The 27,959-nt window shown below is 34.1% G+C and overlaps 1 protein-coding gene across 25 annotated transcripts in view; it reads right to left on the bottom strand.

Annotated features, from left to right (window-relative positions):
* The window catches only part of LOC123550510 (golgin subfamily B member 1-like), a 111,467-nt gene that overhangs the window by 60,068 nt on the left and 23,440 nt on the right, over window positions 1-27,959 (bottom strand). For 8 of the 25 annotated variants that reach the window (XM_053545799.1, XM_053545803.1, XM_053545809.1 and 5 more), the window contains 19 exons: window positions 26,471-26,686; window positions 25,861-26,061; window positions 24,329-24,448; window positions 22,926-23,072; window positions 21,814-21,897; window positions 21,329-21,343; window positions 18,696-18,779; window positions 17,802-17,960; window positions 16,638-16,700; window positions 14,642-14,725; window positions 14,176-14,259; window positions 12,719-12,793; window positions 7,694-7,723; window positions 4,983-5,129; window positions 4,635-4,718; window positions 3,866-4,024; window positions 2,454-2,600; window positions 1,869-2,027; window positions 1,241-1,261 (listed from right to left, as the gene is read on the bottom strand). In XM_053545799.1, coding sequence (XP_053401774.1) covers window positions 1,241-1,261; window positions 1,869-2,027; window positions 2,454-2,600; window positions 3,866-4,024; window positions 4,635-4,718; window positions 4,983-5,129; window positions 7,694-7,723; window positions 12,719-12,793; window positions 14,176-14,259; window positions 14,642-14,725; window positions 16,638-16,700; window positions 17,802-17,960; window positions 18,696-18,779; window positions 21,329-21,343; window positions 21,814-21,897; window positions 22,926-23,072; window positions 24,329-24,448; window positions 25,861-26,061; window positions 26,471-26,686 — 2,079 coding nt within the window. Of the gene's footprint in view, window positions 1-1,240; window positions 1,262-1,868; window positions 2,028-2,453; window positions 2,601-3,865; window positions 4,025-4,634; window positions 4,719-4,982; window positions 5,130-7,693; window positions 7,724-12,718; window positions 12,794-14,175; window positions 14,260-14,641; window positions 14,726-16,637; window positions 16,701-17,801; window positions 17,961-18,695; window positions 18,780-19,111; window positions 19,765-21,328; window positions 21,344-21,813; window positions 21,898-22,925; window positions 23,073-24,328; window positions 24,449-25,860; window positions 26,062-26,470; window positions 26,687-27,722; window positions 27,862-27,959 lie in introns of those variants that run through there. The other 17 variants (XM_053545821.1, XM_053545811.1, XM_053545800.1 and 14 more) reach the window with 17 other exon arrangements.

Raw genomic sequence — 27,959 nt, forward strand, 5'->3', positions numbered from 1 at the left:
TGATTTACAGAAATGATACTTTGACTTTTTCAACTTACATATTATTCAAACTTTTCAAGGCTATCTCACGTGTTCTAGCACCAAAAGATACTACTTTTCTCTACACTTTTTTAAGTGTAGCTTTTTCAGATTTCTAGGGCGTTACATCCATACAACTTTGGTTCAAACCATGATTCTCAGAACAAGAATTACAGAAGTACATGATGTTATATATCAAATGAAAGTTAAGATATTTTTCGTTCATAAAATTTAATAGTGAAGATGTAAAAAAGAACAGAATTTCTGTGAGACAGCTTACAAAAATGATGAAATTTTTGATGCTAACCTGTTACATGCAAAAATGGCTAATTTTTGCCTACTTAAACTTGGTGCACAAATTGATTTCTAAATTTTCATGATAAATGTTCATCTCCACATCTACATCTGTATCATACCTTACTTATAAACTTTATTTCATAGTTCTACCATGTATTTTTTGGAAGATGGAGCTATGTACATGATTTTTTGCTGAATTGGGCACTTTACTGTGCACCAGGCCATAAACAAAATCCAAAACACAATTTATAAAATCAAAGTTCACAATAACTAAAATTTCAATGACAACTAAAACATTTTTTCTACCATGTAGAAACACGTTATAAAGTTACTATACACAATTTTATAGGTTCATGTACACTATCAATTTTATCATCTTTTACTCAATAATTCGAGCACAATTAACGGCACAATGATTTTCTTCATGAATGAACTATCTTAAATCATGTAAAACAAATCTGTGTAGAACACTATTGTTTATAAAAAAAAACAAGATTAATGACAAACAAAGATGATTTTGTAAGTATTTTGTCAACATAACAAATATCTATTTAAAGATTACCAAAAAAATATTTTGATGGAACAGGAAACACTTTTCATAATTTAACCAAATATAAATGTATGAACAGAAAAGATTAAACCAAAAACTGAAATGAGCTGTGCCACGAGAAAACCAACATAGTGCATTTGCGACCAGCATGGATCTAGACCAGCCTGCGCCTCCGCAGTCTGGTCAGGATCCATACTGTTCACTTTCAAACCCTACTGCAATTAGAGAAACTGTTAGCGAACAGCATGGATCCTGACCAGACTGCGCAGATGCGCAGGCTGGTCTGGATCCATGCTGGTTGCAAATGCACCAAGTTGGTTTACTCATGGTGCGGCTCAAATATCAGTAAACAGTTCATAACAAACTGAAATCTACCCGAACATGTAAATATATTTCCTATAAATCCAGAAACAGAAAAAAGCGAATCTTTTATAATCTTTTATATCAAGAATTACAAAATTATTTTACACTTGTAAAAACTGAAAATTAGCTAAATGTGTCTTTGGAATAATTTCTTCTTCCTACGTAAAATATACTTTAAACTTTGGAAAGTGAAATTTATATAAATTCAACGCCCCCAGGGAGGCTCGAACCCACATCAATGAAGGGCAAGTGATCTGAAATCAGCAACCTTAACTACTTGACAAATGAGGTCCCTAAATTTATACTCTAGTGGGTTCTATCCATAAGGTAGCACTTGTTTATAGCTACCTTTGAAATATGTGTGTGCATCTAGATTTTAATAATCACTAGTGATTACATATATGGGCGACTGACTCCTCCATAAGAGTAGCGGTCATTTTTGGTTTTGGAGGGTAGTTCAAGTTACTGAAGGCGATTCTCCAATTCTAGAAGCTACACTGCTTCTTTCTGCATGTCAGGTGCACAGACTTTTTCTACAAAAATGTTAGTAATCAAAGTTAGAGAAGTTGGGGAATGCACTCACAATCTACACTTCCTCAGATCTGTCCTAATAAAATAATTAAGATTACAGTAACCTTACCTCAGAGTTAAGAACATCTTGTTCACTCTGTGCATTGATGGCGAAAGCTTGGATTCGAGCCTCTAGTCTGCCGTTCTCCTCTACAGACTCTCGATACTGAGTCTTCACCTGGGCCAGCTCATGTTCTAACTGCTGAATGGTTATTTCTCTTCTTGATAACTAAAAAGTAGACAAGTCATTTTACTTCAGTTCTTAACAGTGCAAGACAAATCAAATCTTGGATTATTGAGATATACAGATATGTTTCTGAGTGGTTTTCTTGGATTTTAAGTTACACAGAAATGCTTAAGGTTCGATTGTTATTTTTCAATATTTATTAAAGGGACCCCAACTGAACATTGTTTCAGGCATGGGTGTGCAATAACATAGTACCATTGACCTCCTAGTCAACTGGACAACTTCCTCAAATAAAAGAATTCTATATCCCAAGCAGAGGTACAGACCCAAGTGGTGAGGGAAGTGTTTCAAAGTCAGCAACATTAACTAACCCACAACAGAGGCCCTTGTTTTTGTTTTATATGTAACAATACAAGCTCTTATCAATTATTTTAAAGTAAGAACTGTTGTTCAGCATATCAGACTTACACTGTCATCAGTTTTATGTTTAACATCTTCCACATTCATCAGATCTCTCTCCAGTTTCTGTAGTGCGGATTCTTTCTTTGTACAGTCCTCTTCCAAGTCTCGGACAGTCGACTGTAGACGGCCAATATGTTCTTCACGTGACAGCATCTGCAAAAGATCAAGGGTGTGAAAAAATTAATACATGAAAATAGTGCCCAACAATTCTGGAGCTAATAGGTCTCCAGTATCCGACTGGTTGTATTAAAACTGACCAATGGCTGGACTTTATTTTGAGACTGGTCCACAAACTTAGTTTTATAACCTCGGACCCAGGTGTGTCATGACACAAAAAGTTTGAATGTTTGTTTTGTTGGACTGAAACAATGTTGCAGATTTTCAGTTATGGTAAGCAGTCAGTTAACATGGCACACTAAATCCGCACTTATATTAACTTCCTCCCATGAAGCAGGAATGGAGAATAAATGACATCAGACATAATGTCTTTCACAAAACATCATGGAACTAATTTACTTTTACCAGAAACTGCACTTGTGACCTCTGGCTCGGAAGTAGAAGGCAATGTTTATTACAGAGCTAGCCTTGCAGGTAAGTCTATGTTTGAGCCATGTAACCAAACAGTTAATACTGTCCTGACAGGTAATTTGACTGTGATCAAACCAATTGCCTACAACTCAAGTCTCTGTGAAAACATATTCTTCAGAAAATGGGGAATATTAGTATTCAGGGCATTTCACCCAGAAATTTTGAAGAGGACCTGACTTTTTAAATTGGGATATTCAGAAGTGATAACTGCTCAATTTTGGTAAAGAGTATTTTATCAATGAGGTAGCAAACTGGTGGTTTCAAATTTCGAAATGACCTCATTACTTCCTTTTTTTATTTCTGGAAGTTTCTCCACCACAATTGGGAAAATAACCTTGTTTTCAACTGGGAAGTGGCCGAATATCTGCCTCTGTTATACAAGGATAAAACAAGGAGCTGCGTTCAATAAACGCTTGATGCCCCCGGTGGCATCCTTGTCTATAGATTTTGCACCTTATGGTTACATCTGTATTAGTATCAATTCATTCTTGTAAGCAGTATTGATGCTAGACGAAATGGTCCCATTTGGTTAACCAAGAGATAGCCCATACAAAGCAACCAAAGTCCAAAATGAGGTCAAGCTCAAGCTCAAACTGAGGTCAGGTGATGTTTGAAGATGAGGAATGGTTACAGGTTACATCAGCATTAGTATCAAGTCATTCTAGTAAGGGGTATTGATGCTAGACAAAACGGTCCCATTTGGTTAACCTCGTACGGACAGACGAACGGACAGGACAATCACTATATGCCTCCAGCATCAGTAGATGCCGGGGGCATAAAAAACCAGTATTTATCATGGTTATAAAATTACATTAAACATGTTAGAATACCTGTGCTTGGTTCTGAGATAATTTTTCATGTAAGATGTTTATTTCAGCCTTTAACCTGGCAACTTCTTCATCCTTGTCAGTCAGCTTTGACTTGAACATTGTCTCGGACTGTCCAGTCATCAAATCACGTTCCTGAAGGTTAACCTGCATTCGGTCAATCTGGAAACAACAAAACAAAGAGAAACTTGAAAACAGATTCTATAATTTTTCATGAATGATTCGGTTCAACATCTGTGACAGTTTTTGTGAGTTAAGATAGTGGACCCAAAATAACAAGCGGTATTTTCTGTTAGAATGTCTATTCTCTGCAAGTGATTTTAGCATTCTCGGATTGTTATTGAAAACCAATTTTCTGTTGCGGCCAAAGGATGCCAAAATAGCATTTTGATGATAAATAATCGCGCGGAAATTGCCAATTTTCATTACAGGTTCACTAACTTGAATTACTATTTTCTAGATTAAAGATCAATCTGATCAAAGGATGCCAAAATAGCATATGATGATATGTAATATCACAGAAATTGCTGACTGTCATTACATACAGTCAGTTTATCAATTTCAACAACTGTACGCAACTGATAAGCAAATAGTATGGTTCCGGATCAGACTGCATGAATGTACAGGCTTACTAAGATCCATACTGGTTGCAAAGCTCTTATGTTGATTTTTACACTTCAGTGCTCATTTAATAGTGACTTATAGATGTACAAAGTAAACAGAATTTTAAAATATACAGATGTTCATTTATATATTAAAGGGAGGTAATTACCTCTCTAGTTGCCGCAGAATATCTGCTATGTAACGTTTGCAGTTCTTTTTCCAGGTGCTCAATACGGCGTTCTGCTGCTTCAGACTGAAATAAAATAGAATACACAAATACATAAATGTCATTTTAAACACTATATACACAAAACATATATATTTTACTGTGTTAAAATACAGCTTCCGCAAAAAAACTCTGTCTTAGTTACATTAAAAAAGTTTTGGTTTAACCTTAAATGTGTAAAAACTTTTCTGAAAGCAGTTTTATAATAGTTTCCAGAACATACAATAATGCAGCCTATTCTTACTCCAACTTATAAGTTCCATCGTCTTAAAACAAATTTCTAAAACCAACCTTTCCACCAGTTCCTTTCAACTCGTCTCTCAGTTGTTTAACAACTTCTCCCCTATGCTGAGCTGTTCCAAGTGCCTCCCTCAATTTTTCTTCAATTTCACGGTTTTCATTACGCAGCTTTACAATTGCATCATGACGTTCAGCAACCTGATACAAATAGATTTAAATTTAATTCTTTTCTTTTTTATATAAATTCATGCAATAACTATTATTAGTTTTAACAGCTTTGACAAAAGTCAGAAAGAAATGTTGAGAGAAAATCAGAAAATTCAAAATACAGAACCCATTCAAAATACATAGTAAAATTTCTTAACAAATAATCTCTTTTACTGAAGAAGTACAAAACAAGTTCTAGTCACTGACAAATGCCCCCAAAGTAGAAAGTCCTTGCACATGACTTTGACCTTTAAAGTACAGACCTAACTCTTTTATGTGACACACCTTCCAATCATGTTTAACAATTGTGTAAAGTTTCATTTTATATCCTTTCTAAAATTTTAGGTAAAGCACACAGATCTTCGATCTCCTTACTGAGTTAAGCGGGCAGGCAAAGGCAGACCTGTTTTGGACAGATGGACAAAAAATTAATGTACAGACAGACAGTGTGAGATCTATACACGTCCCTTCTGGGGCCTAAACATGTATCGTTACATGGCATTTCAGCAGAAATAAACACACATTTTTAAAGTGAGTATGTAGGTGATAAATAAGAGGTAAATATACATTTGAATAAATATGGGGTTGCAGTCTTCTTTGATGGTGTGCTTATGATGTAAGTTAATGATCTGATGGTATTTTTACATGCAAATACACATAAAATGACTATGGAAAATCTCTAAAAAAAACAGCCAGAAGTGAATATGTTATAAAATTTGAATCGGTTAATATTCGTCAGAAAGAAATCTGTAATACACATCTAGATAACAGGAAATTAACAGCTCCTTTAAACTAAAAATTATAGTCATCAAATACAAAGCAAAATTAATCACTGCACAAACCTGCTTTAATATTTTCTCAGAAAACTGCAAAAATTAGATATATTCAACTTTTCCATTACATTGCATTAAGCAGCGATAAAAATGTGTTAATCTGAGTAAACAAGAACGACACCATTATGCATAGCTAGTGTTGTTGTTTTTTACTTTTGTAAAATGTAAACAGTCCTAAACCTTCAAGATATTATTCAAATTAGTACTACTCATTAAACTAGACACAAGACATTACTGATTAAAAAAGAAACATGCATGCAAAAATAAAACAAAAGATAAATTCATTATCATGAAAATTCTTCTTGAAAGCCAATGTAATTTTAACAAAAAAAGTTTACTTGCAAATACAAATGAAATGATATCCTTTATTAGGCGTAAAAAAAGTGTTTGTTTCTGGTACCCCGACCTACCCTAAGTTTTTGGCCCGGCCCTAAATGTTTTTATGGCCTTGGAGAATAATTTACTTGTATTCATTTTTTGACATAAAAATAATTTCCGAAAAGTCTAATAAAAATTTTTTTTTTTTTAAAATAAAAATTTTACGACCTACCTACCCTAATTTTTTTGAGCATGTTACTGGAAACAAAGAATTTTTTTAGGCCTTATGATATTTTCATTGTTAACTTCAAAACTGGTTTCAATATATTGTTTGAAATATCTTTATCAATATATTAAGATTATGATTTTGATTATTATCATTATCATTATTATTATTAACAAGAGCTGTCCGTAAGACAGCGCGCTCGACTTTCTCAGTGCTTGACTCTGAATTAGAGCTTTGCCAGTAAAAAATATTCCAAGTTAAAAAGGGGCATAATTCTGTCAAAATTCAAATCAGAGTTATGGGAATAGTGTCTCCTAGTGTTGACTTTGATAGAAAATAAGTGAGTTTCAAGTCAAAAGCTTTAATAGTAACAGAGATATTTGACTTCATCAAACAATTCTTTTTAAAAATTCTAAGTTAAAAAGGGGCATAATTCTGTCAAAATTCAATCAGAGTTATGGGGATTGTTTCTCCTGGTGTAGACTTTGATGGTAAATAAGTATTTTAAGTTTCAAGTCAAAAGCTTTGATAGTAACAGAGATATTTGACTTTATCAAAAATTTTAACCAAAAATTCTAAGTTAAAAAGGGGCATAATTCTGTCAAAATTCAATCAGAGTTATGGGGATTGTTTCTTCTGGTGTAGATTTTGATGGTTAATAAGTATTTTAAGTTTCAAGTCAATAGCTTTGACAGTAACAGAGATATTTGACTTTATCAAAAACTTTAACCAAAAATTCTAAGTTAAAAAGGGGCATAATTCTGTCAAAATTCAAATCAGAGTTATGGGGATTGTTTCTCCTGGTGTAGACTTTGATAGTAAATATCTATTTTAAGTTTCAAGTCAATAGCTTTGATAGTAACAGAGGTATTTGACTTTATCAAAAACGTTAAACCAACGGGGACGCCGACGCCGGGGCGAGTGCAATAGCTCTACATTTTCTTCGAAAAGTCGAGCTAAAAAATTATGCTGTTGTTTACCTTTGTTTACTATATGATTTAAACCGATTGTGTTTTTCTGTGTAAAACAAAATTCTCTACAGAAATTTCTGACACTGATCAGCTTTAATAAAATAATTCAGGAGCTTTGAAAAATTGGAAGACAAAAGAAACAATAAAGCAAAGAAGAAGGAAGCACAATATATATATATACAACAAGACGGTATAGATGGGACCTACTTCAGCTTTCTCTCGTTTCAGTTTCTCCACCTGTTGGTTTAGAATAACGACTCAAACTGTTACACTTGCATGCAGTATTACATTTTACAATATCACATAATTATACAGTTTTTTAACAAAGTCGTCTAAAAATTGGTGACAGAAAATTTGACCCTGTAAGTTTAAAATGCAACAAAACTATCAATAACAGAGGCTTTTGACAAAATGTGGTGCAGCATTATTCTAGAAATGCTTCGACAAGGTTTCAGCCCATTTTGAAACTTAGAGATTACATTTCCTGCCACCCTTGCAGTAGATGTACAGTCCAAATGTAAACCCATGACATAAAAATACCCTTACAAAAAATGTTATAAAATTCTTCAAAAATCCAAAGAAAATCGAACATTTTGTTGACAGATGCTGGCTACAGGTTGACTGTATTTGCAATTTATTAAGCTACAGGAATCAAACTGTAAATCACTGGAACGCCAGCTTCAGTTAACTATGTTAAGTTTATCCCTTCACAAATTTCTCCCTTTGTATTTTATGCTTTATTCAAGAAAGGAAACGGGCTGGAAAACTGAAATACCGAAGGCTAGTTTGATTCCTGTACATTCAAAATGTTCAAACACTGAATTACTGTTATTCATGCATATTGAAACAATAACAATTCTATTAATATCATCTGACGAGGATATATATATATACAAACCCTGATGCATTAACAATAACCATGCACAAATATATATATACATTGTATATAGTAACATCTTGTCAGGATAACTATCAACAAGAGGGCCATGATGGCCCTATATCGCTCACCTGTTATCATTGCACTTGAGGACAAGAAGGTCCTCAGAAAAAATATCTAAGTCCAAAGGACAGGAACAACAAAGGAAAGAAATTTAACCAAAAAGAAAAAAAAATTCTTACAAGGTACAGATATGTCAAAATACACCTAAAAATTGTAGGTATCATCCATGTTGTACCACAGAAAAGTGGTCTCGGTTTTTCCCTACGGCCAATAAAAAAAAAGTTACTAAAAATAAGCTATTTATAGTAACGTAAAAGGGAAGTAATTAAAAAGAAAATGTACAAAAGAAGGATCTGCCAAATAAATCTGTTGACATAAATGAAATTTCAGATCAGTATCTTCATTAGTAACGGAGATATACCCATTTTAATTTGAAATAAAGGGAGGTAATTTGACATAAAATCAGTCCATAGTTATCTACCCTGATTGGATCAGACCAACTAATGAAAATAATGAAATTTCAAACAAGTCCTATAAGTACTTACTGATATAAATCCATTTTGACTACAATCAGGGGAGGTAATCAGATATAAAATAACTCTGGAACCTACAATTGGATCTGATTTGTCATGGATTCCAAGATTTATTGTTGTTGAAGATATTTTGGAAGTTTGTATCAAACAAGAGCACCGCCTTGCGGGTGCTGACGCTCATCTGATTTTTTTTGTATAATAGAAATATTGTCCTACCCATGATTTTCTAAGGCTAAAAAGGGCCATCATTCTTGCAAAAAGCAGGATAGAGTTATGTTTCTCGATGTACAGTGTCCACTTATGATGGTGAAAAACTGTTGCAAGTTTTAAAGCAATAGCTTTGATAGTTTATGAGAAAATGTGACTTAAACATAATACTCAACCAAGAAAATGATTTTCTAAGTCCAAAAGGGGCAATAATTATTGCAAAAAGCAGGATGGAGTTATGTTGCTTGCTGTACAGGGTCAGCTTATGATGGTGAACAAGTGTTGCAAGTTTCAAAGCAATAGCTTTGATAGTTTAAGGAGAAAAGTTGACCTAAACATAAAACTTAACCAAGAAATCTGATATTTTCTAAGTACAAAAGGGGCCATAAATCTTGCAAAAAGCAGGATGGAGTTATGTTTCTTGCTGTACAGGGTCAGCTTATGATGGTGAACAAGTGTTGCAAGTTTTAAAGCAATAGCTTTGATAGTTTAGGATAAAAGCTGACCTAAACATAAAACTTAACCAAGAAAACTGATTTTCTAAGTCCAAAAGGGGCAATAATTCTTGCAAAAAGCAAGATGGAGTTATGTTTCTTGATGTACAGGGTCTGCTTATGATGGTGAACAAGTATTCCAAGTTTCAAAGCAATAGCTTTGATAGTTTAGGAGAAAAGTTGACCTAAACATAAAACTTAACCAAGAAATCTGATATTTTCTAAGTACAAAAGGGGCCATAAATCTTGCAAAAAGCAAGATGGAGCAATGTTTCTTGCTATACAGGGTCAGCTTATGATGGTGAACAAGTATTCCAAGTTTCAAAGCAATAGCTTTGGTAGTTTAGGAGAAAAGCTGACCTAAACATAAAACTTAACCAGGCAACGCCGACGCCGACAACCGCTCAAGTGATGACAATAACTCATCATTTTTTTTCAAAAAATCAGATGAGCTAATAAAACCATAAATGAAGTCTCTATATGGCTGCAAAAGCCATAATAGCCAATGTTGGACCTTCAAGGGGCCATAACTCTGGAACCCATGATGGAATCTGGCCAGTTCAAGAAAGGAACCAAGATCTTGTGGTGATACAAATTGTGTGCAAGTTTGGTTAAAATCAAATCATAAATGAAGTTGCTATTGTGCAGACAAGGTCAAAATAGCTAATTTTGGCCCTTTCAGGGGCCATAACTCTGGAACCCATTATGGGATCTGGCCGGTTCAATAAAGGAACTGAGATCTTATGGCAACACAAGTTTTGTGCAAGTTTGATTAAATTCAAATCATAAATGAAGCTGCTATTGTGCAGACAAGGTCAAAATAGCTAATTCTGGCCCTTTCTGGGGCCATAACTCTGAAACCTATAATGGAAACTAGCCAGTTTAAGAAAGGAACGAAGGTCTTATAGTGATACAAGTTGTGTGCAAGTTTGATTAAAATAAAATCATAAATGAAGCTGCTATTGTGCAGACAAGGTCAAAATAGCTAATTCTGGCCCTTTCAGGGGCCATAACTCTGGAACCCATAATAGAATCTGGCCAGTTCAAGAAAGGAACCAAGATCTTATGGTGATACAAATTGTGTGCCAGTTTGGTAAAAATCAAATCATAAATAAAGCTGCTATTGTGCAGACAAGGTCAAAATAGCTGATTTTGGCCCTTTCAGGGGCCATAACTCTGGAACCCATAATGGGATCTGGCCAGTTCAAGAAAGGAACCGAGATCTTATGGTGATACAAGTTGTGTGCAAGTTTGCTTAAAATAAAATCATGAATGAAACCACTATCGTGCAGACAAGAAATTGTTGACGAATGCAAGGACGGACGACGGATGAAGGGTGATCACAAAAGCTCACCTTGTCACTATGTGACAGGTGAGCTAAAAAATTATTACAATATTGTCTCTATGTTATGATATTAACCTGTTTGAAAAATATGGTACTGTGAAATCATTAATTTTCGTTGTGGACTATTTTTCGTGGATTTCGTGGTCGAGTCAACCCACAAAATTTAATCCAAACAAACAAGTAAAATTCCCATTAATTTTTTGTTCAGAAGTTGAAATCCACAAATTCTTATCCCCACGAAATTGCCGTTTTGACCAAAACCACGAAATTTCATGCCCACGATATTAAATGGTTTTACAGTATTCTCTTAATAAAGAACAATCATAAGATATTATGAGTATAATTTTCAGCTCAAAAGAGCAAGTCATTTCACAGTACCATAATTTCATGACGTGAAGTGGGGATAACTCTTACCCTTGTTGTAATGGGAGACAACCTAAAACCAGTACTTATTTCAAACAAGAGCTGTCCGTAAGACAGCCAAGCTCGACTATTCGAAATATTGTCCCAGAAGCAGGAAAATATTACCCAAAAAGGTTAAATATCAAAAGAGTTTTAAGTTCAAAAGGGGGAATAATTTGACCAAAATGCATATCAATTATGGGACTTGCTGCTATCAACTAGTTTTATAACCCCGAAGGCACATGTGAAGTTTCAATTCAATATCTGCATTAGTTTAGGAGATAGAAACTTGCATGTAAAACTTTAACCAGAATTTTCAAAGTCCAAAAGGGTGCATAATTTGCCCAAAATACATGCCAGAGTTATGGGACTTGATCCAGTGAGGCTAGTAATTGATCTAGAAAAAGAAAAAATAAGTTTCAAATCTATATGCCTTTTAGTAATAGCTGTATGTACTTGCACGCAAAACTTTAACCAGAATTTGCTAAGTCCAAAAGGGGACATAATTTGGCCAAAATGAAGGTCAGAGTTATGGGACTTGCTGCTATCAACTAGTTTTATAACCCCGAAGACACATGTGAAGTTTCAAATCAATATCTGCATTAGTTTTGGAGATAGTAACTTGCATGTAAAACTTTAACCAAAATTTTCTAAGTCTAAAAGGGGGCATAATTTGCTCAAAAAACATGTCAGAGTTATGGGACTTGACCCAGTGAGGTTGGTAATTGATCTAGAAAAAGGAAAAATAAGTTTCAAATCTATATGCCTTTTAGAAATAGCTGTATGTACTTGCACGCAAAACTTTTACCAGATTTTCTAAGTCCAAAAGGGGGCATAATTTGGCCAAAATAAAGGTCAGAGTTATGGGACTTGCTGCTATCAACTAGATTTATAACCCCGAAGACACAAGTGAAGTTTCAAATCAATATCTGCATTAGTTTTGGAGATAGTAACTTGCATGTAAAACTTTAACCAAAATTTTCTAAGTCCAAAAGGGGGCATAATTTGCTCAAAATACATGTCAGAGTTATGGGACTTGACCCAGAGAGGTTGTTAATTGACCTAGAAAAAGAAAAAATAGGTTTCAAAGCTATATGCCTTTAATTGATGGCTGTATGTACTTGCATGCAAAAACTTAACCAAGGTGTGACGTCGACGCCGACGCCAGGGTGAGTAGAATAGCTAGACTATTCTAAGAATAGTCGAGGTAAAAACAAAACAAAGCCATGGATTCTAGATACACTATGGGAAAACATGGCAAAAAATAGGTCAGGCTTTGAAGCAGTAAATATATATGAGAGAAACAATTACCTCAGATGTAAGTGCATCCCTCGTATCCTTGGAGGAGGACTGTAGTTTCTGTATACTGTTTGTTAACATAGTTATCTGAAATATACAACACAAAATAGCATCAGACGACCTTGTAATGGAGCCAATATCTACATTCCCGTACACTCTTCTTTGACTTAAAGACTTTCCTTTCAATTTTAAACTTGAATATAACACATTTAGTCATTTATGTGACATGAAAAGTAAAAGTGTAAGAAATCTGGAAACAGATTTTTCTTTAATGTGACAGAAAAAAATCGGAAATATGAAGTGAAGTCTCAATTTAGTGGATATCTACAAAGCACTGAAACCTATCATTTTGTTCTTTATAGAGTAAACCTGTAACAAAATATATTGCAAATTTTGACATTTACATGCTTTTGTACAATATATATCTGTATTAACAGAATAGAATAGAATGTATGTGCATAATATTGCCATGCAATACACTGTGTGCAGTGACATAATATATATCATAAGAAAACTTTGTGTTAGTCTATGACAGTTTTAACGCAAGTATTCTTCTAAAGCCATAACAACTAACACGCGTTTAATTCTCTAGTTATTATTTCTAAACCATAAAACACCTTTATCATTGCCAAATAGATTATTCAAATCATTTTCCATTTTCAAGCGCACATGTATCAATACACCACCATTCTTTATATCCAAAGCAAAAAAAAAAAATGAAAGGAAAAAGCATTTCCCTGATAAGCCACATCTACAACCATCTAGAAAAGGTATATGAATATAAGCCATGCTTTAACTTATGTATTCAAGTACAATGGTTTGTATAGGAGTTACAAAACTGAACTGGTGAAAAGGGACAATCTTAACAGAAATGTATACTTTTTTTTTTTTTTATCTCAAAACAGACAACAAAAATTCTGTTTGTAACAAATCTAAATTGCTCATCTCAAAAATATGTATATGATTGAACATGCTACATACAGGAAAAATTCACAGTTGGAAATGTGTAGACATGACAAAACCTAGTTAAAATCAGAAGTTTTTTTGTGTTATATCTAATTTCCTGGCCAATTCAATATTTATAAACCTTATTGTATAAATATTTAATATTATTGTTATATAATTAAACATGTATCAACCAAACCGTCTAGCATCTCCGTATCAATACATTATGGCATAATATATGTTAAAGTATGTGATATTTCTGAGTGTTCCCCTCTTCATATATATTTAATGTGCAGGAAATATCAAGACTTGCTATACTCACAGATACCGGAAAAAAAGCTTTTAAATTCAAATCATTTTTAATTTATCATGCATTTAAGTTCACATACACAGAATAAATAGTTCTAATAAACTACTACATGAAAACACCATGCAACAGAGTTCATTTATCCACAGAAATAAGGTATAAACTTCTACTATAACCACACAATGATCATGCTAGCTTGTCCGTGCACGTGTAATACCTGCTCGCAAGACTCCGAATGCTGTGCACGTATCGACGCAATCTCGCCCTCTTTCCGTGCCAATTTTGCTACATGATTACTCACCTGATTTCATCACAGGAAAGAAATAAAAATAATGATGAATCAACTGAATGACTATCTAAATTATAAATTAACGCATGCTACACCTAATCTATTATAACTCGGGGATGATAACACAAAAATCAAAATTGGGTGTAAGTGGGGTATGTAACGTATATTAGAAATAATAATCTATCCTCAAGTGGGTTTGTTTGAATTGTTTTGAAATGGTAAATAAAACGTTTAAGAAACAAACATTCCTTTATTTGTTAATAATGGCTCAAACAAATTATGAAACGAACTTTTTTTACAGTATGTGCAGATTGTCAGTTTGCGAAAACAAAGGTGCACTTCAAAATTAGAGCTGCAAGAAAAGGTTTTCAAGATGAACGATGAAACTACATACTTCTGTTTTTGCATCTTCTGTTTGTTTCTTTGCATTGGAGAGTTCCTCTTCAAGGGACTTAACTCTGGTTTCTACTCTATGGAGCTAAAAATAGCAGTGAACATAAAAATAGCAAACTTACATCATTCAACTAGTCACATGATCTACCTGAGAGCTATAATTCCAACTGAAACTTTGTTTTAGTACAGGTTAATGAATGATTACATGTAACGTCAAGTTATATCATATATATGTCACAACAATAACACTAATATATCAGGTTCTAGAATAAAGCATTTGAAGTGAGCTGCAACAAATTATCGTAATACTGCGTGCGATTGCTGCTAATTTAGCAAGCAGATTTGAGCATCTTGCTACCTTCAAAAACTGGTTACATGGTAAAGTGCTCTAAATACATCCATTAACCCTTATTATGCTGGGTATGATTGATTCTGCCTTTGCGACCAGTGTAGATTTTGATCAGCCTGCACATCCGTGCAGTCTGATCATGATCTGCACTGTTCGCTATTTAGTCAGTATCTTTTTGGTAAACACCCCTTTTAACAGTTAATGGTACTGTCCAAATTGAAAGATGGACAAGTCCATTATAGAAATTTAAGTAAGGGTTAACCCATCTTAAAGTAAACAAACCATATTACTAAGAGAAAGGGAGCAAGTTCAATGATACAGGAACAATCATTTCCATACCAGTAACCAGTTTTTGAATACCTCAGACATTTTGTGAAAAGCATTTTCTACCTATCACTTCTACCATTTATTTCAATGTCTAAACTTGATTTCTTACACCTGTTTGCTCTTCAAAATTATTTCCCTAATGTGTTTAATCACAGTTTTTCTCTTCTTTTCATTCAGCTCACTAAAAACACATTTGCTGAATTTTTCAGTTAGTATAAGAACCTAGCTCAAATCTCATTTTCTTTTTCTTTTAAAAATGTGTATTAAGTTTATCTATATTTAATTTATAAACAATCAAGAGAAAATAAAAGAATTCAAAACAAATAAATGAAAATCGTGCATTCAAACCAAAATATATGAGCCGAACCATGAGAAAAATAACATAGTGCATTTGCGACCAGCATGGATCCAGACCAGCCTGCGCATCCCTGCAGTCTGGTCAGGATCCATGCTGTTTGCTAACAGTTTCTCTAATTCCAATAGGCTTTGAAAGCGAACAGCATGGATCCTGACCAGACTGCGGGGATGCAGATGCGCAGGCTGGTCTGGATCCATGCTGGTCGCAAACGCACTATGTTGGTTTTCTCATGGTGCGGCTCATATGTGCTTCAGGAAAATGATTAATATCTGTGCAAAGGAAAAAAATGAAACAAAACTGTGCAAAGGAACATTAAAACAGGAATAATTAAAAGAAATATTTTTTTATTAATATCTGATTTCCTCAAATAAATAAAAGAACTTGTGAGTTTGTGAAAAGTTTTTTTCTTATATGCATTTTCTTGACATGATGTACAAATTTATTATCTTGATGTTTTGTCCAAACATTAATGATGATGTTTATTAGAATATATAAATTTACCATATAGTAATTTTCTGTGGCTTCAACAAATTTGTTTTTCAGCAGTAGTACTTAACTGAATTTGGCTTGTACAGATAAAAAATCTGAACATTTTTAGTGTAGACTAAATGCAAGGTCTATTTGATCTTAAAAAGACTGTTGAATCTAACTCAGCAATAAGAATTCTTCTCATTCTTTTGTTATATCTCCAGCAGAAGAAACAGACCCTAATTTCTATCAACTATTCTACCACCATTCAGTCAAAGAAGCTGTTTTCCATAACCAAAAGTGGAGACATTTTGAGAAAGTGCAAAGGGAAGTAATTAATACTGAAAAAAAGAAGTTATCTTCTCTTGTTACAAGAGACTTTGAGTCCAAATGGAGATAATTAACTGTGAATCAGAGAGTTACCTCCCCTGGTCAAGAGAGATTTTTGAGGTGTGCAAAGGGAAGAAATTAACACAGTGGAACAGATAGAGTTACCTCCTCTTGTTGATGTTTTATTTTATCCTCAGATATATGCAGATTTTTAGTCTCCTGGTCCAGCTAAAACCATGCATACACATTATTTCATCATGTTAAATTGTTTATATATAATTATGGGTCTTTTGAGCAGATTCCACTGAACAACCATGGCAATATTTGACTGTTTATATAATATGTTATCCTCTTTCAAGGATCAATGAAATTGTGATTTAATTCAAACATAAATTTAAGAGAATTACAAGATAAATTAAGAAAGGAATGATAAGTTGCGCTGTTTCAAGGAGTGCTTTCAAAAATTGCTAAGAGGATGTCCCTACCCTCCACCAACCTCCACCCCCCAGTGTTTTTGACCGAACTGACCACTGTAAAATCAAATTTTTGTGGATTTTGATGTTTAGTCTATTGACAATATCAAATCCAATGAACAGGACTGGTAAACTTCCCATTTATTTAAATTCAAAGATCAAAATCCATGAATTTATATCCTTGAATAGTAAATAGCTGGTCTAGCTGAAAATACAAAATTTAGAAGCGACGATTTCACAGTATCTCACTGTGACATGAATTAGCAGATTTTGCATTTTCTAAAAATATCATATAAGGGTGTTTTCCTTGTTTATTGCCTTTTCATGGATTAATGGAATGTCAAAAATCAGTTCTCTGTGAATGTAACTGATTTTACAGTAATAAGTGAAGTTAAACAGTCAAATATGCCACACATGCATTTTGTGTAAAAATGTCCAAAAACACACAAAACAGAACAATGTCGTCAAAATGCAACAATAGCTTAATAGTATTCAATCTCTCTAGCTAAATATACAACCTTTATAAATTATCACATGTCAAAACTAAACTTGCTATAAAAATCTACATACAGTTACATAAATCGCTATAAAAATGTTTCAAGTGCATTGCTCATTATTCAAAATTTGTGTTATAGTTTTGCCTTTAAAAGTGTTTACTGCCAGAGAATTTTTTTAATCTATTCAATTAGCTTTTGATAAACTTCAGCTGATAATCCTAAACAAACTGTGATAAAATTATCGATTAAAATTGTTTATTACTGCATAAAGAAGTTATTACTCACTAATAAAGGCAAAAGATTTTAGCTGCACATTATGCTACAATACATTTGTTCAATCAATAACTCCAATTCTCTACCTCAGAAACTGCTGCGTCTCGTTTCTCCTGCAGACTAAGGACATCTCGCCGCAACTTCTGTATCGTCTCATCTCTTCTAGCAAGTTCCGATTTCAACACAGTATGATGATCCTTTGTTGAAGTCTGGCCATCTCTTAGACGATCCTGAAGCTGTCCGATCTAAAAATTACAATGTGGAAAAATATTAATTCATCAAATCATTTTAACTTTTATTAATATTCAAACCTAAGTGTATGGGAAGCAGAAGTGTTGCCCTGCCCACCAAGAGGTCTCAGGTTCGAACTATACTCAAGGGTCACTCTGTCAGGCAGCACTTGAGCCATTGCTAAATTATCAGAAAAGTGGCTCAAATGTCTTTCATGCGGCTCTTAAAATGACTCTTTTTTTAATACCAATATTACATAAAATGTAAGACAATGTTGTCCAAAGAAGTGTTGATATTAAATGCCAATATATGAACCTTAAGCTTTCCTTATAATCAAGCAAATATATCGGTCTATTATCAAACCATCATTAACAACTTCCAAAATACTTCCTAAAACTATCATATAATTATCAAATAATCAAGGCCGTTGCATGGTTTATTGTCTTGATTTACCACAGTTTAGAGTCTACATGAGCAGGAACCACAAGGGTGTTACTCTGAGTGGTCAAACATCAAAGCATCTGAACAATCATCCGCTGCAAATCAGTCACTAAACCACAAGAAGGCCTTATTTGTTTTCATTCTAATGTCATCACTGATGTTAGAATGTTCTCTCACAGGTCCAAGAGTCAAACCTTGTATATTGCAGAATATAAAATGCTTGAACTCCTCTGTTTAACTGACAAACAAATCCAATCACATCAGGATGTTTATATCTTAATGTTTCCAGAACTGATATGAAAATGTACCTCTTCCAGAGCCCGCCTTCTCTGCTCCTTGGAGTCCTGCAACTCTGCCTCCAGGGTATGAATACGTCTTTCATAATGAGATACCTAAAATAACAAATCAGAAAATTGAAAGTTTCATCATTCTCTAAACGAATATAAAAATTGTTCAAATTCTTAAATATGTAAAATAATGTTCAGTTAAGTGCTAACACTCATTAAACATTCATGAATTAATTACCAAATTTTTTGCTTTAACCTCATCGACACCTTAAAGCATGAAACACTGTCCTTACTTTTTTTGCTATGTAATTACTGACTGTAACATTCTTATATTTCCTAATTTTGTTCCTTAAAAAATCAGTTCATTAGACCACAGTCATTACACTTCAATGATAAATAATAAAAAAAAAATCAAGAAAAAAACCCACAAAACTTGCCTCACTCATTATGATAGCCAAATAAGCCAAAGTCACTACATATCCATCATAAAAATAAACACACAAGATTCAACACACACAGGTCACTCGTATCCACGAACATATGAAAAATCTCTCCGCGCATAAAACCTAATCCCGATCGTAATTCAAAATCACAGTTTGTTACTTAGTCGGCTTCTTTGTACACATATGCAAATATTTGACTTCGAGATGTAATACAATATCATGATTTAGTCCCGATAACTAAGCATTTTGGGATTGTTATTTTGAAGGACAATCACAGCCAATAATCATTAGATTATCAAATGGCGATGTATCGAAATCTTTGTTTTAATTGGAGCACGGTAAATCATTTCATGCCAATTGAAAATCAATCAAGTGCTGATGTTTTTAATATCTAAGGGCTGAAAGCCTGTCAGATTTTTACATGACAATGGCCGCTGAATGAATGTCACAGTATCTAACTGACAAATTTTCCAATCAGTGTATTTATTTTCTTTTATAAAAATCACTATTCATTTGATTTATATGTCTATAACTGTATCAAAATTTGAGCAATTTAATCTGTTTGAAAAATCTTAACATTACAGAATATCGAGGTATTCCATTACAATTCTAACAGAACACAAAGCAAACCACATAACACTCCATCCAAAACACAATACTATGTATGATATAAATGAACCAAATTTTCTCCTGGCATAAACTCTGAAATAAGTTGTAACAACTTTTTCAAGCTAGCACATGAAAATGTCCTTCTCGAGTTTTGCAGTATTTGTCAAAGTTTTAAATCTTTCGTGCAAACATTTGCTCACACCTCGCTTTAACTTTTTCTTTCTTATCTTACTCTCTAATTGCAATTGTATAATTTACAATAGGTAAAAAATCGTAATGTAAGAGTTAAATCTTGCTCATTGATATAAACCAATAAAATTATGTTAGGACCAACAGATTTTGTTTGTTTATTGTGTTTCTTTTCAAAACAATTTTGAAGGTATCACTGGTGCAAGACATCAGATATAGCTAGTAATTCAACAAGTAATTCTGAAAACGTCTGCATAAAAATTGTATTAAAACCAACAAATCATTAAGATTTTTTTCCTCTCAAAAGATCAGCTTTTACAGTGGTGGATCAGCTTTTGGGGACAAACTCGCCACAAAGTTCTCTAGCTTGCTAAAACATTTCTATGTAAGAAAAGCTTACGGCAGTGTCAGCAAAGTTCATATGATGACTGCCACTTGTGTTCACGACATTTGAAGTCTGAAACTGTTTTTTGTCTCAAAAGTTTAACACCAATTTTTGCCAACAGCACTACAGTTATGTAACAACAACTCATCAATGTTCCAGAATTTTATTCCATTACTGACTTGTTCTTAGGAGAAGCTGAACAAAGATGTGGATGGCAATCAACTTCAGACATACTGTCTTATTTGAAATTGTCACAGAAAAAGATTCATCTCGCCTCGGGGGGAAAAACCTGCCGGCTCTATATTTAGTATGCCTGGAAAGCATTTCAGATTTCTAGAGTACTTTGGAAACACTTAATCAAAGGCATAAAATTTGGTGATTTTGACGAAGACAGCTTTTTCAAGGGCATATGAATAAAACATATTATGTGAATATCAACTTTTGCATGCCAATATAATGGAAAAAAAATTCATATATTCCTTGGGATTAGATTTAGAGAGCTAACTTACAAATCAAGATTAGAACCTTAAATCCACCATAATAGTCCTATGATAATAATGATTTTACAGTATGTAATAGTACTATAGTACTAACAGAACATCTACATGTTCCAAACGGTCCCCAAGGAATTTAAGTATCATGCTGATTTACAAACAAAGCCAAGATTAGCATCATAATCAAGTATTTGCTAGACTTTCTGTATAAATCTGCTTTTGATGAACTATTGACAAAATATGGTACTGAACAAACAAGAACGTTTATCTCCAGATTTACTAGAGTAAATATATGCTGAAGAGGGTAAACTCCACAACTTTACAGGGTTTAAATAAATGTTTGAAGTGTTTTAAAATGTTGTAAACGGCTGTAGTATTATCCCGTTATATCTTATATAAGACCCTGTTTGCCGAGGAATGTATTTTTATCAGCGAAAACGGCGGTAAAAGTGAATTCATGATTAAACGTATGATAATGTTTTATGATATGTTAAACAAAATATTAGTAAGCAAAATGCAGGACAAACATTTTACTTTTTGTCTTCTTTTCTAGAGAATGTAAATAAAGAAAATGAAAAACAATTCAAAAGCATTTGGTTATCTTAACATTCAAAAGAAGTCCTCATTTTGTTTGTCTTTTTTTTAAGTTTCCCAAGCATATTTTAGGAAGAAAGTTTCCCAAGCATATTTTCAGAAGAAAGTTTATCATAATTAATTTCAGAAGAAAGTTTCCCAAGCATATTTTCAGAAGAAAGTTTCCAAACATATTTTCAGAAGAAAGTTTCCAAGCATATTTTAGGAAGAATGTTTATCATAATTATTTCCAGAAGAAAGTTTCCCAAGCATATTTTCAAAAGAAAGTTACTAACATATTAGAAAGAAGAAAGTCGGTTTAACCATTCAGTTACCTCAATTCTTTAATTGCTCGTAATATATTTAAAGAGACCTCATCCTTTATTTCATACCAATATAATCTTACGAATTATTTTACAATAGTGTTCCATGGGAAAAAAACTTACATCATGAGATGTTCTAGAGTAATCTTCCTTGGTTCTTGCCAACTCATCCCGTAACTGACGAATAACATCATCAGATTTCTGAACCTGTGAATGATAATACACACTTATAATACTTGTACATTATAATACATGTCAACCATGAATCATGTAAGTGCATTGTAACAGTAGTGTACATTTGTGGGAAGTAAGCACCAAGAAGCAAAATGATGGAAAAGCTGAAAACCAAAACCCCTGAGATCTGAAGCAGAAGTTCGACGGAATTTGATTTCACAATAGAAATTTACAACACATAAAAAGCTGATATGAGCCGTGCCATGAGAAAACCAACATAGTGGGTTTGCGACCAGCATGGATCCAGACCAGCCTGCGCATCCGCACAGTCTGGTCAGGATCCATGCTGTTCGCTAACAGTTTCTCCAATTCCAATAGGCTTTGAAAGCGAACAGCATGGATCCAGACCAGACTGCGCGGATGCGCAGGCTGGTCTGGGTCCATGCTGGTCGCAAACCCACTATGTTGGTTTTCTCATGGCGCGGCTCATATTAATTTGAACCTGGATTAATTCTTGGCCTGAATAAAAAGGTTTCTTGTTAAGTAGTCAGGATATCAGCCGCGATTGGGAATTGATCCCTTAACCCTACATGCTAACTGTTGACTTCCTTTATATAGGTTTCCTTCATTTTTTTTAAATTCAATCCCAGACACCAGTAACATTTTTAGCTCTTAAAATTAAGATGTGCTCAGCTGCTAGTCACACTGAAATCTATATGTAACCTAAAAACTACATTCTGGAAAATGCTTTGCAATGATGTACTGTGAAATCATTAATATTCGTGGGGGACTAATTTTTGTGGATTTCGTGGTTGAGTCAATCCACAGAATTTAATCCCAACGAACAAGTAAAAACCCCATTCATTTTATGTTCAAAAGTTGAAATCCACGAATTCATATCCCCACAAAATTGCTGTTTTAACCAAAACCACGAAATTTCATGCCCACAAAATTTAATGATTTTACAGTATTTGGAACTGCACTGCCCAAATTTCTTACACAGAGGAAAATATATAATATAAGACTATATTTGTTCGACATTTTCTTCAAAACCCTCATACCTCATTCTGGTGCTGACGTTGCTTATCTTGCAGTATTTTTACGAGCTGTTTCTGAGTACCGTACTCAGTTTCAGTTTGAGCAATCTCCGCATGGAGATCGGAGACTTGGGTCTGAAGTGAAGCGATCTTCCGCTCCCTGTTAGTGACCTAGTGATAACACAGTGAGAGAAGAGTAGAGATTATAAGATGTGTTAGTGCTAAAAATATATGTGACTTATCATGTTAAAAAGGACCATCAACCTGAATTTTTGAAAATTTCTCTAAAATTAAATCTTTTCTGTTAAGAACATATATGGTGATACAAATATACATCTCCGCATGTATTAAGTGCTTTACTGTTAAACTTAGCAAGAAACCACTTCAAGTTCATTTTAACACTGTTTAACAAGTAAATGTTGTTTTGGCATAATTATGGTCCTTTTTAACACAAAGATACATATATACATGAATATTATACACACACAGTGCAGTGCTACAAAAACACACATAGTTTACAACACAACACAGTTTAATTGCTATTCATGAATCTAAGGTAGGAAAGATCTACATTAACATTAATACAAGGTAAATATTACATTTTTTGCATCAAAATTAATGAAAAGGAGGGAAAATGGTAAGTTAACTACATGATAAATCAAAGGAAGGGAGGTAAATCTAGTAAGAGCAGAAATATGTCAGTCTCTAAAGCTGTTCCTTGTCTAACACTCACTACAGTCTCTGCAAATTAGTGGCAAAAATTATGGTTTATGACAGAAATGTCAAATCATCATGGACATTACAGAGCTTTTGGAAGATCATTTTTAAGAGCACACTAAAGCTCTGTCTGAGATGCTAAATATTAAATCAGAAATGACAAACTTTGTTTACAGCAACCCCAAGATTGATTTCAAACATTATTTTCAAAATTAATGCTGTGCAAATTCATGGGCAAGAAATGTCATGGTTTTAGCCAAAATGGCAATTTCATCAGGACATGAATTAAAGAAATTCAAGCTCTAAAGATAAAACAAATGGAATTTTATTTTTTTCACTGGGATTTAATTTTGTAGACTGACCCAACTGCAAAATCAAAGAAACTGAGTTTGAATATTAATGATTTTACTGTATGTATGAAAACATAAACACTATTGCTCTTAAGATAGAAATAGTCATTTTGGACAGAACCACAAACTTTCATGTCTACTTAATGAAACAATTTCAAGGTAGTACTTAAACAGGATTCGCAAGATCAGTGAAAGAGTTTGGAAGTAAAAACCTAACTAAAAACTTCCATTACAGTCGTTGAACATTTTGTATCGAAAAACTAAGCTACTAATATCAAACACGTGTGCCATGCAGAGACTTACACCAGACCTACAAAAAAATAAGTATGAAGTAATGACATCAATCAAATCTCAGCCTACCTCCATATTGAGGTCATCAACACGCTGTTCTTTGCGGCGGAGATCTGTTTTCAATTTTACAATGGTATAATCCTTTTCCGACTGTCCTTGACTAGATGCTGTATCGAAATCTCCACTTCTCTGCAAAACAAAATACATTTTATCATTGTTTATTAAAAGCAAATAATAACAATTTAACATTTTCTACAAATGTACAAATGTATAGTTACAGTTATATACACACTGAATGTCAAGGTTGTAAACTGATAGACAATATACATTTCATAACTTCTCAGTAAAAGTATTTTCTATATTAGAAACAAGAGCTGTCACTATTGGTGACAAATGCCCCCGAAGCGTGCCCAAGAATGCTACAGTTGTCTGCACAAAGAAATCATACATCATTTCGTGACCTTGACCTTGACCTAAAAGACCCAGGTCATAAGCATGACACACTTTCTCAATAAGATTAACATTGGTGTCAAATTATTTTCAAATCCCTTGACAAATGGGAGAGTTATGGACCAGACAAGAAACACTTTCGACTTCTAAGTGTAACCTTGACCTTGGAGCTAAGGGTCTGGGTCTTGTGCATGACATGTCATCTCATTATAGGGAACATTTATGCCAAGTAATCTTAAAATCCCTTCATCAATGGCAGAGTTATAGACCGGACAAAAAACAAACCATGTTAACCTTTAACCTCTAAGTGTGACCTCGATCTTAGAGCTAGGGGTCTGGACCTTGCGCATGACATGTCGTCTCATTATGGGTAACATTTATGCCAAGTAATTTCAAAATCCCTTGATGAATGGCAGAGTTATGGACCGGACACGAAACAGACCCTGTTCACCTTTGACTTCTAAGTGTGACCTTGACCTTGCAACCAGAGGTCTGGGTCTTGCGCATGACACATTGCCTCATTATGGTAAACATTTATGCAAAGTTATTTCAAAATCCCTTCATGGATGGCAGAGTTATGGACCGGACACAAAACAGACCATGTTAACCTTTGACCTCTGTGACCTTGAACTTGGAGCTAGGGGTTGGATCTTGCGCATGACATGTCGTCTCATTATGGTTAACACTTATGCCAAGTTAATTCAAAATCCCTTTACGGATGGAAGAGTTACAGCCCGGACAAGAATTTACACAGACTTACGGATGGACAGTGCAATTTTAATATGCCCACCTTCGGGAGCATAAAAATCAAGTGAAATTTTTCAAACTGTACTTCATATGCTTCAAACTAGACAACAATGTTCTTACTGAAGATGTAAACAGTCTTAAAAATAGCAAAAAAATGAAATATGAAGAAAAAATTTGGAAAATAATTGATACTAACTCTGGGATCCTTAACTACAAATACTTAAATACTTGGTTTTAAAAAAACTGACACAGCCAAACTTTGGTAAAACCTGTCAGAACCCCACTAGAGGTCCCCTTGCTATCGATTCATATGCTCTCTTCATTTATCTCATATACCATGCCTAGAAAGTTTTACATAAACCATCAAGTCTTACAACCAGGGACATCAAAGCTGAATGTAATACCTGTTCTGAAGAAAGTCGTTGCCTCTGAGCGAGGTCGGCCTGTAAACGACTGATCAGGTCATCTTTCCTGCTGATCTGTTCTCGAAGGTCCCTGAGGTCATGTGATGTGGAGTCATCTGACATTCGCATGCGTGTGAGATGTTCATGCATAGATCCAAAAACTTGTTCTGGTGTTATTTCTCGAAATCTGACATTTTCCACCTGAAAGTAATATAGTTTATGTTTAATATATTATGTTTGTCCGTGGCTTGTTGAAATGTAATGGCCGGACGGACGTACGGACAACAGCAACACTATATGTCCCCCAGCTAAATGTGGGAACATAAAAATTTCATAAACTGCTTATACTACATAGTCTAAATGCACCTGCATCTTTAAACATATACTTTTATTTTAGCTCGATTGTGAGGGAAGCTTTCACATTTGAGTTGTTCTTGATTAGGCTTCATTCGGTTCAGTACTGGTGGCATATGATGTGGTGCAATTGTGACCCCTACCCCATCCAAGCAAGATTTAAAGCCTTGGCCTCTTTAGGTTAACCCCAAACAGAATGCCCAAAATTGGTTTTACTAATAAGGCAAAAATACTGAGTTAAGACTTAAATGCTCACCTCCCATTTTCCTGTTGTTCTGGCAGTGCTTATAACATTGATGAGTTGGTCGAGATCATGGTTGAGGTTGGCATTCTCACTCCGCAGCCTGGTTACAGTCTCTTCCTGTCTGTCCAACCGTACCTGAACATCTTCCAACATTGCCTCTGCCCTGGCCTTCTCCACGGTCAAGGACCGCAACTCCCTCTCTAAATCACGTGCCTTCGCCATGTACTCCTGAAATATACAATGTTTACCTGTTACCATATTAAACCCATGTTAGAGCAAAAACTCAACTCCTCTTAACAAGGGTTAACATTATATGTCCAGTTTTCTCACATGGTGTCTAAATCACTAATCAACACAGAACTTGGTCCATGCATGATGACCTCTTCACAAAGATTAAACACAAAACAAAGTAATTATGAATCTGTGACATTCTGTAAAGCATGAACTTTTCTAGAAATAATGTGTGAAATGATGAACCTTTTTAGAAATACATGTAAATGTGTGAAAATCCTAAACTTTCCTGAACTAAATGTGTGGAAACATGAACTTAACTAAAAATAAATGAACTTTTCTAGAAATAAATGTGGAAACATGAACTTCCTCAGCTGCAATGTGTGGAAGCAATCTGACTAAAGTACTTGATCTTCTAAACGAAGATATGAGAACGACCCATTCACATTCGTCTTCTGTATATTTTGGATTTCCAATATTGCTATTTTTATTTTCGCAAATCTATTTTTGTTTGAACCAATCAGACAATTTGTTCGAATGTCAGAGTAAGAAAAATTTCAAGTTAATTAATCCAGGGCTCGAACTCGGGAACTCTCGCTTACAAAGCAAGTGCACTACCGACTGAGCTAACCGGATATCTGACATTTTTCGACATAAAAATTGTTGATATCAAAAACAAAGGCTTTTAAAAGCTTGCAGAATGTTGTAAGTTAGCTTTTGATTGGCTAGCGGAAGGGTTGTCAGAACGAGGCCATCAATAGCTCGTTGTCAGATCCTATGCGTAGCGTAATAGGAGATGTACTTTAGTCAGATTGTGTGTGGAAGCATCATCAGGTCTTTTCAAACAATAAATGTCTGGAAGCATAACTTTTTCTGGAAATACAGATTTTATTTTCCACAAGTAAATGTATTGAAGCATGAACTTTTCTAGAAAAAATGTGAAAACTTGTTAAAAATATCATAAAAGCAACATGTTCTCTTTTTGACCTACTTTGGTCACTCTGACTGAACTCGAAAAATGAAATGAACAAACCCTCTGTAAAGATCCCCTTGACATTTCTGGCACCTAATCCCTTCAAATATCATTAAAAACTTCCATGTATATTTCTTTCTTTAAAACCTATTTCACTTTTAAAACTCCATAATCTAAAGTTTTAATAAAATTTTGTGAAAAATTCCTTAATGTCTCTACATGTATCTACTAGTCATAAAAATACGGCACTTCAAACCAATCATAAAAATGGATTATTATAAATAATAACACAGACAA

The sequence above is a fragment of the Mercenaria mercenaria genome, chromosome 6, assembly GCF_021730395.1.
Source record: "Mercenaria mercenaria strain notata chromosome 6, MADL_Memer_1, whole genome shotgun sequence".
Classification (NCBI taxonomy): domain Eukaryota; kingdom Metazoa; phylum Mollusca; class Bivalvia; order Venerida; family Veneridae; genus Mercenaria; species Mercenaria mercenaria.